General features: G+C 49.0%; 1 protein-coding gene across 1 annotated transcript in view; it reads right to left on the minus strand.

Moving 5' to 3' along the window:
• UBR4 (ubiquitin protein ligase E3 component n-recognin 4) overlaps nt 1-8,741 on the minus strand; it is a gene marked incomplete at its 3' end in the record, with an annotated part of 101,209 nt that extends 92,468 nt beyond the window's left edge. Inside the window, exons 1-6 of the mRNA XM_015831542.1 lie at nt 8,590-8,741; nt 1,841-1,938; nt 1,288-1,391; nt 710-839; nt 468-607; nt 206-308 (exon numbers count right to left, since the gene is read on the minus strand). Of these exons, the coding sequence (XP_015687028.1) occupies nt 206-308; nt 468-607; nt 710-839; nt 1,288-1,391; nt 1,841-1,938; nt 8,590-8,741 (727 nt within the window). The remainder of the gene's footprint in view (nt 1-205; nt 309-467; nt 608-709; nt 840-1,287; nt 1,392-1,840; nt 1,939-8,589) is intronic.
• Nucleotides 8,742-10,113: the final 1,372 nt, after the last annotated feature.

Below are 10,113 nucleotides of genomic sequence, written 5' to 3' on the forward strand. Positions count from 1 at the left end.
CTGGCATGAAATTACTCAGTTCTTGGTGGAGCAATTTCAAACACCTCATAGGAATTGCGGTTCTAACCCATGTGGCGGACGACTGAGGACACCCCCGTGACAAGGAAGCAGCCCCAACACCCCGTTTTCCAGATGACGCCTTGGGAAACAGGGACGCTCTGTTAGCAGAAGACACAAAACACAAAACACCCCCCTCCCTCCTTACCGAGTTCTTGCAAGCTGGCCACATTCTGGGCAACAAATATGCTCTTGGTTTGGGCCGTGGAGGCTTGGTCCGTGGCGGTCTGCTCTTCGCCTTCGCCTTCCCCCTAGAAGCAGAGCCGGGCGTTATTTCATCTCCCGCCCTCACAGCCTCACCTGGAAGAACTCCGGATGGAGCCGGGGGCCCTCCCGTCGGCCCCCGCTGAGAAGCACGGGCAGCCCTTTCCCCAGGGAACCGAGCCTTCTCGGCAGCCTCCACAGCCCACCTGAGCCTGCAGCATCGTCACGGGAGACAGGGCCATTCTGGGATTGAAGACAGAGGTCAGCTGATTGAGGAAGTTCATCTGAACCTCCTTCTGGCGGAGTTCAGGCCTGACGGGAGACGCCAGCTCTTTCTGATCCTCCACTGGAAAAGAGGAGCGGGCGCAGAGGGTCAGGCCGGGAGAGCAGCCCTTACCTGCCCCCCCTCTCCCCCAGGGCAGAAGAGGTCAAGGGGAGGAGCCTTTACCGTCCGAGAGGGTCTTCACCGTCTGGGGGAGCTTGGCTGACTTCATCATCGCTGTGAAAGTGATGATCTCCGTCCGGTCCAGGCGGCTGCAGCCGGTGCACAGCCCCTTGATCAGCAGGATCAGGTGTTTCTACGGCAGAAAAGGTGAGTGGCACAAGATTCGGGGCGGCTTTTCCAAGCCTGAGCAGACCCCAGCTGGGCAGATGCCAGTCCCCAGATTCCCCCCCCATCTATCACAGCCTCTGCTGTGAATTCTGAGGCATGAGATCCCCACGTCTGCAAGCAGACACAAGCTTCAAGCTTCCTGGTTCAGCTTCAACCTAGAGCAGGGGTCCCCAACCCCCAGTCCGTGGACCGGCATCGGGCTGTAGCATGCCAGCAACTGGTCCGCGCAAACAAGCCAAGCCCCATCTGCGGGATGCAGGCAGCGCACAAAACCACGCCCCCTCCGGTCCGGGGAAAAACCTCCCTCCGCGGAACCGGTCCCTGGTGCCCAAAAGGTTGGGGGGCCTCTGCCCTAGAGCCTGGCAACGATGTGGAAACTCGCCCCAAATGCCAGAAGCGGCCTCTCTTCTCACCTGTGAGACGGCGCAGGCCTCGTCTGGGTTTTCAAGTCGCAACAGGGAGAATTCAATCAGTACTTTGCAGGCAGCTGCTACGGACTGCAGCTGGTTCCGAGGGACTGGAAAGGCAACGTGGTTACGTTAGTCCACCCAGGTCTGAGGGGAAAGGAGCTTTAAGCAGGGCCACATCCTTGCCTTGCTGTGTTGAACTGATCTAGGAATCCCCCTCCCTCCAAATATAGGCTGGCCCTCCTTTGATTCCCTCTGAAGACTCTGTGGCCATTCAGAGGTTTTTGGGCCAGGACCCGCTGACTCCCATCAGTGGGATCGGTGGCAATGGAACCCAAAGTTACCCCAATGTAGAGATATCTGAAAAACTATTTTCTACTTCCTGCTTTTGGGGGGTGTTCGTAAAAGCCCCTCCCTCCTGCCATGTCCCTTATAATCTTCTATGCTGGTTTTGAAATGCTCCTGACAGATTTCGCGGGGGAATGTGTGTGTGTTGTGTCACCAATAAAAACCAGCTGAACGACGACAGTCCGCGCAGAATGTCCCAAAACTCACTCACCCACTCCACACACCGTGGTGATGTAGTGTGTTGCAAGTGCAACAAAGGACGAGTAGAAAGGCTCGTATTGTTTGTCGTGATGCAGAATTTCGGACTCACTGCAGGGGGAGAAGACAAGCACAAGAAACACAGAGTCAGAAACTGGGCACTCTTCAGCAAACGTTGTGAAGCTCTGAGCATAAAAAGTGGAAGGAAGGTGAATTTCTTCTCTGGGTGAGTTTTTCCGCTGATATACAGCTTCCCTACTAGCATTTAAAGCTACGGGTCAGATCACCAGCCAGCAGGGACTGAAAGGAGGTCTCTGAGACTGCGGAAAGCTAATCCTGGTTCTAAGTTTGAACCTCTTAAGCTGGAGTCCTCTTCTGAAGTGGACATTTTGCTGCAGAAACTATGTGTTCTATAATAAAGAAGAGGGAGTCAAGCTCTTCTCCAAAGCGCCTGAAGGCAGGACAAGAAGCAACGGATGGAAACTAATCCAGGAGAGAAGCAACCTAGAACTAAGGAGGAATTTCCTGATGGTTAGAACAATTAATCAGTGGAACAGCTTGCCACCAGAAGTTGTGAATGCTCCAACAGTGGAAGTTTTTAAGAAGAGACTGGACAGCCATTTGTCTGAAATGGTATGTAGGGTTTCCTGCCTGAGCAGGGGGTTGGACTAGATGACCTCCAAGGTCCCTTCCAACTGTGTTTATTCTATTCTATTCCATTCCATATTTTCTATTCATTCTATTCCATTCTATATTCAATTCCATTCCAATCTCTATTCTATTCTATTCTATTCTATTCTATTTTATTCTATTCTATTCCTATTCTATTCTTATTTCTTACTAGCTGTACCCGGCCACGCATTGCTGTGGCTCAGTCTGGTTAAATGGAAAAAAAAGAAAAGAGAAAGCGCACGTTTCTAATATGTTTAATTTCACAATGCTTGTGGGTATACAATATTTTTTGTTGTTCCATTGTCTGTGCATCAATTCCAACGCAATGTCACACGAAATAATTAAACCAAAATGAAAATAAATCGAAATCTATGAAAATTCAAATTAACAATGCAATCGGAAACATTGAAATGGAATCGTAAAATTGGAAAATTGGAAATCGTAAATGGGTCGTAAATCGGAAACATTGAAATGGAATGGTAAAATCGTAGCGTGCTGCTTTTACGTCCAACAGATGGCGCTGTTTTTCAAAAAAAAAGCATGTTTTTACCTGTCACAGGTGTGACATCTATATAATATAGATATATAAAAACGCGCGTATTCGAAGGCAACGTTGTGTCAAAATTTCAAAGCAATCGGTGAAGAACCTTCGGAGATTTAAGATTTTGAACAAACGAACATTTACATTTTTATTTATATAGATAGAAGATTCTATTCTATTCTATTCTATTCTATTCTATTCTATTCTATTCTATTCTATTCCTATTCTATTCTATTCTCCAGCCTTACCTAGAGAAAAGCTTGGCTCTATTCCAGGGGTAGGCAACCTTGGCTCTTTTATGACTCGTGGACTTCAACTCCCAGAATTCCTGAGCCAGCAGGGCTGGCTCAGGAATTCTGGGAGTTGAAGTCCACGAGTCATAAAAGAGCCAAGGTTGCCTACCGCTGCTCTATTCTATTCTTCTATTCCATTCCATTCCATTCTCTGCCATGGGCTGTCAGACCACTGGCTTGTCTGGTATGGCCTTTTTTGTTCCACCAAGAAGCAGATGGCAAGCAGGGAGAGATCTATCTGTCAGTATCAGCTGCTGAGGAATTCCAGTGGCCTCCCCTCTGTTTATCTGACCAGCTACCCTGGAACAAAGTGCTGGACTTAGGCCTGACATAGCATTAGCAATTTTTAAACTTTACGAGGGACTGCACCGTGACAGAATATGAACCCAGAGCACGCCAACAAAAAACAATCAACACAATTTTTGAAATCCGGGCAAGTCAACCTCAAGGGTTCCACGGAAATGGCGACGTATCTGCAACAGGCATCAGTTTGCTTGCCCTATTCTGAGGCCCTGACATGATTCCACACAACTTATAAAGAAAGACAGGATCACAAAATGCCCGAGAGGATTTTGCAAATAAACGGTTAAGCATTGTATCCCTGAAAGGAAGAGCAAACAGTTGCATGCTACTTTTTTTTTTTGTTTTCCAAACCTCGACTAGGCTCATGTGATTTATTCCACTGATAGCCTTCAGCACACACTGAAAAACAAAACTGATAATTTTACCCCTAAAATGCAGAGGGATAGAGTTTGTGCAACTTTGCAAGAAGGGGAGTTCCAAAGCAGCCTGTTGCATAATAGAAACTTTGAATAAACACTCTAATGTGACATGGGATGAAGAGAGCATTTGGTGTAAAGTTTACATTCAGACTGCCAACGGCGTGAATCCAAGTAGCGTTTTGAAACATTGTTTTGGGAGATTATCTTGTTTTTAAATAGCTCCAGCTTTGAACAGCAATCAATTGCTCTGGGAAATTGTTGAACCCCAGCAGCACAAACATCTAGCTTAAAATATACTACCAATAAAAGCAAGGTACAGTCCAAAATCAACTAGTGACGTTAGTTCAAAGAAGGCAAGTAGCTACTACTTAAAACAGAAATTGTGCAAAATACATACTAAAAAGCTCCAGCCCACCCCTAGAATACAAGGCTCTGTGTGTGAAAGATGCTGTATTCAAATCCTGCCTAAACTCTCAGGTACCCAAAGGATGGGATATGGAGTACCACTGAAATTAGGAGTGCGTAGGTTCAACAGACTCAACTACACATTCCCAGGCCACAAAAGAAAGAGGGAGCTGCAGCATCACACACACCCCCCCCAAAAAAGTGCAAAAGAAAACACAGGGCCAACCAAGTGAAGCGCAGCAGATCCCCATTAAGTGAGCCAGAGTGGAAGCAATTTCACCAGTCAAAAGAAACAGACAACTTTTTATCCAAGCCTTTTCTAAATTGGGATGCGATAGGAAAGGAGTAGACAACGGGGACAGTGAGTTAATTGACACAGAACATCCCTGTTCCCGGCAATCTAAAAATTATAGGGCTATCAGTGCATGTAACATAGATGTGTGTGTGGACAAGAAGATCAAGCGTGCTGTCAAGCAAAATCAAGCTTTTAATAGCGAATGCCCCACAAAGTGCATTAACCAAGCAGGTGGTAAGAAAATAGGGGAAACTCAGGCACCACACAGGTTATGTAGAAAGTAAACACAGGGTCAGTCATAAAGGACTCAAATGTCCATACACCAATGCACAGAGTATGAGCAATAAACAGGGTGAACTAGAAATTCAGGTTAATGAGAGCAGATATGATATTGTGGCCATTACGGAAACATGGTGGGACGAAACCCACAAATGGAACACACAGCTAGAGGGATTTAAATTATTTAAAAGAAACAGACCAAACAAAAGAGGAGGTGGAGTTGCTCTCTCTATAAGAAATAACTACATCTCTACAGAAATAGAGCACAATAATGATGAAAATTGTCTTGAATGCATTTGGGTGAATATAAAAGGGGGGGGGGGGAAATGGCACTGCCATAGGTGTATACTATAGGCCAGTGATGGCGAACCTTTTAGAGACTGAGTGCCCAAACTACAACCCAAAACCCACTTATGTATCGCAGAGTGGCAGGTGGGTGTGGCCTACTGTGTGGGCGTGGCTGTGGTGTTCATGGCAGACTGGGTGGGTGTGGCCAAGGTGGGCATGGTCACCTCGATGTTGCTCATGGGGAGGGATGCCGGGCAAGGTTGGGGGAGATCCAGGGGGTCTCTGGCAGGTGGGGCGGTGGGCAGGAAGCTCGTCCTGCAGGGTGAGGCAAGGCAAGGCGAGGCAGGGCGGGGGTGCCATTGTCCCAGGGCAAGGCGAGGCAGGGGCCGGGGCGGCTGCTGCCTGACACCATCGGCCCCCGCACACAGAGGCCAGTGAGCGCATGGGGGCTGACAGCGTCCGTCAGCAGTCACAGCTTGCCGGCCCCTCAACCGGCGCACTCTGGGGCTCCACAGCCCACTGCTAGCAGTTCAGAGAATCCGCCTCTGAGCTGGATAGCCAGCCAACAGCTGAGGAGGCGAAGTACTGGGTTGTGCCCAGGAAAAGGAGAGCATGCGAGGCCAGGAGGGAGGGGACGGGGGGGGGGAGGGAAACCAGCCGTGCTGGGATGCATTCGGCCATGTGGGACCTCGGCGAGTTAGCAGGCGGTTGGTTGAAGAGGGACAGTTGCCATCTCCGGGGCATGGCACGCATGCCCACAGAGAGTGCTCTGAGTGCCGCCTCTGGTACGCGTGCCATAAATTCGCCACCACTGGTATAGGCTGTCAAACCAAACAGAGGAAATAGATGAACTTTTTGCTAGTCAGCTAACTAAGGTATGTACCAAGCACATCACAATAGTAATGGGGGACTTTAATTACCCTGACATCAACTGGGAGAAAAACTCTGCACCAAGTGGAAGATCAAACAGATTCCTGACAAATCTAGCAGACAACTTTGTCTCCCCAAAAGTAGAGAAGGGAACTAGGGGATCAGCCATACTGGATCTAATTCTCACTAACAGAGATGAAATGATAGAAGGTATTGAAGCCACACGAACCTTGGGGGGAAGTGATCATGCAATATTGAAATTCAACATTAGGGAAGCAAAAGCAATAGAACACAGCCAAACTAGAGTCTTGGACTTTAAGAGAGCTAATTTCAATAAACTTAGAGCGAGCTTGGGAAGGATTCCATGGATGAGAATCCTCAAGGGGAAAACAACTCAAGAAGCTTGGGAAATTTTGAAAAGTTAGATAATAAAAGCCCAGTCTAGCACAATACCAGCAAAGAAGAAAAATAACAGCTCTCAAAAGTAGTAACTGTGAGAGGGATCTCGGAGTCCTAGTGGACAATCCCTTAAATCTGAGCCAGCCGTGTGCTGCAGCTGCCAAAAAAACCAACACAGTGCTAGGCTGCATTAACAGAGGGATAGAATCAAGATCACAAGAAGGGTTAATATTACTTTACAATGCCTTGGTAAGGCCACACCTGGAATACTGCATCCAGTGTTGGTCACCATGATCTAAAAATGATGTTGAGACTCTATAAAGAGTACAGAAAAGAGCAACAAAGATGATTAGGGGACTGGAAGCTAAAACATATAAGGAACAGCTACTGGAATTGGGTAGGTCTAGTTTAACGGAGAAGGATGAGGGGGGACATGACAGCTGTCTCCCAATATCTCAAGGGTTGCCACAAAGAAGAGGGAGTCAAGCTATTCTCCAAAGCCCCTGAAGACAGGACAAGAAGCAACGGATGGAAACTAATCCAGGAGAGAAGCAACCTGGAACTAAGGAGAAACTTCCTGACAGTGAGAACAATTAACCAATGGAACAACCTGCCTCCAGAAGCGGTGAATGCTCCAACACTGGAAGTTTTTAAGAAAAGACTGGACAGCCATTTGTCTGAAATGGTATAGGGTCTCCTTCCTGAGCAGGGGGTTGGACTAGATGACCTCCACGGTCCCTTCCAACTTTTATTATCATTATTATCATTATTATTATATCCTGCAGGGCCAGGCTTCCAACTGATTTAACTCTGAACAACTTTTCCAACAGGTTAAAACCCCCTTTTTGTTGCCCCTCTGGATGTGTCTGGAAGGCCAAGTTTCTTTATATCAGGGGTGTCAAACTGCCGGCCCGCGGGCCAGTTTCATCATACCGGAGCCGCGCCCACCCCATTGCTGGCAACGGCGAAAAAGCTCCAATACGTTGCGCGATGTCAGTTTGACATGTCTGCTTTATATCAAAGAGATCTGAAAGACCAGTGTGGCTGTTTTAAGTCCACCCACAAAAGTGACAACCAAAGACAACTCCATGGCAAGCCCATTACAGATATTCACAACATGAAACGTTTGTGCCCCAACTAAGATGCTCCCCTCTAACTCCAGGATAGCAGGGCCCATTCAACCACCATGTAACCACTACAACTCCCATCACCCACATCTTTAGACACTTTTTCCAAGAGGCTTCCCATCCCAAGTGGAACAACTACACTTCCCATCAACCCCAAAGGGAAGGCTCTCTCCCTTCAACCCAGCTGCTCTCAGCGGGGCAAGGACTACAACTCCCATCACCCACATCCTTGGGCACTTTTCCCAAGAGGCTTCCCTTCCCAGGTGGACCAACCACCCCTCCCATCATCCCCAAAGGGCAGGTTCTCCCTTTCAACCCCCTCAGCCCGGCTGCTCCCATCTGGGCAAGGACTACAATTCCCATCACCCATATCCTTGGGAACTTTGCACAAGAGGTTTTCCCTCTCAGGTGGACTAACCACCCCTCCCATCATCCCCAGAGGGCAGGCTCTCCCCTTCAATCCCCTCAGCCCGGCTGCTCCCGTCTGGGCAAAGACTACAATTCCCATCACCCACATCCTTGGGCACTTTCCACAAGAGACTTCNCCTCTCAGGTGGACTAACCACCCCTCCCATCATCCCCAGAGGGCAGGCTCTCCCCTTCAACCCCCTCAGCCAGGTTCCCAGCTGGGCGAGGACTACAACTCCCATCACCCAGCAGAGGGAGGTTTTGTGAGGGGAGGGAGGGGCCTCATTTTGCCCCGCCCACTAGGAGCTGCCAAGCCGAGGGGGAAGTCTGGGGCAGTGCAAAATAAGGGAGGGGCTTCCCCCTCCAGGACCCCCATCCTCGGAGCCCCTCCCCCCACTGCGCCCCCCCTTCCAACCCGGCGGGCGGGGGGAGGGTGGTAGCCCCGCCCCCTCCTCCCTCCCACCTCTCAATGACGGAGGCCAGCAGCTGCGGCAGCTCGCGCATCTCGAAGGCCGAGTAGGAGGCCGACAGAAGCGGCCGCACCGCCACCTCCCAGCCGGGCTCCCGCTCCGAAGACCCGGGACCGCCGCCACCGCCGCCCCCCGACGCCGCCATCTTGCCGCCGCCTCTCCTCAGTTCTGCTTCCAGTAGCGTTAGAGTTGCTGAGGCGAAGACACCAGAGACCGGGGGAAAGCTTCCGGGTCAGAGAGGAAGTGACGTCGACTGAGTGCTTCTTCCGGATGAAACCCCGCCCCCAAATGGCACCGGTCTGTTCCCTGAGGGAAGGGGAAAAAAACGGCCCTAAAGAATAAATTGGACGTTTCTGTCGTTATTATCAAGCAGCATCCAGAGAAAAATTGGCGGTCTTCTGAGACTTCAAAGGGGGACCACAGGTTCTCTTCACAGAAGCGCGGCAGACTTCCGGGACGGACGGCTAGAGCGTCCCACTGCTCTTTCCGGCCGTTCTTCCGCCCCCGCGCGGAGAGGAAACCAAAGGAACGCAGGGAGCGCAGTATCAGTTTCCTTTCCCGGCCAGGCGCGGAAGGGCGCTTGCGCAGAAAGATGACTCAGCGACTTTCTCTTGAGGGCGCATCTGCGCGTGCGCTCTCTAGGGTAGGGGTAGGCAACCTTGGCTTTTATGACTCATGGACTTCAACTCCCAGAATTCCTGAGCCAGCTATGCTGGCTCAGGAATTCTGGGAGTTGAAGTCCATGAGTCATAAAAGAACCAAGGTTGCCTACCCCTGCCAAAGGCGGATTTCAAAAGTGGATTTTTAAAAAGTCTGATCACCTTTGGCTGTATTTTGAAATTATCCAACGCAGGAACGTATTAATATTTTCTGGACATGACTGGCTTAAAATTCAAGTAAATCTCTGGCCCAAAGAGTTTGCAATCTAAAATCTTTTTGTTATTTTGTATAGTTTTAATTTTTTTTAAATTTAATAAAAGTTGATGAAAATAACGGTGCTCCTTGGGCGAGGGTTGCAAGCCTGCCAGTTACACACACCTCCAGGGAGCCAAAAGAAGCAAATTCACTGTTATTTTTTTTATTTCTGCTGTGCCTGATCTTACAGGAGGAAAGCTCGGACTTCACACATTTTTTTCCGAAAGAAAACGCAAATTTCTACCCTGCAAACTCCAGATTCAGACTCTGCCCACTGTGACCCAAAATCCCCTTCAGAATAAATATAAATAAACCGACCGGTGGGGTGACTCTTAGCAAGCCACTCGCTTGGCATCAGGAGAAAAGAAAACACATTCAGGAAGATGCTTCATTTAGAACGTAACCCCTGCTTTTTTTTTAAAAGAGCTTCAAGTACTCCTAAAACTCAAATCTGGACTAACAAAAAAAAAATGCAATATAAATTAGGAATTATAAGACGGGGGGATCTTAGAACAAAGGAGCCAATTAAGAAAGGGAAGTTTTAAAATCCAGTGTAGGGAAAAGACAGACTGTCTCTCTTTAAATTCCTTGCTAGGGATGCT

This window comes from Protobothrops mucrosquamatus, unplaced genomic scaffold (assembly GCF_001527695.2).
Source record: "Protobothrops mucrosquamatus isolate PMUCROS unplaced genomic scaffold, P.Mucros_1.0 scaffold_259, whole genome shotgun sequence".
Taxonomy (NCBI): Eukaryota; Metazoa; Chordata; class Lepidosauria; order Squamata; family Viperidae; genus Protobothrops; species Protobothrops mucrosquamatus.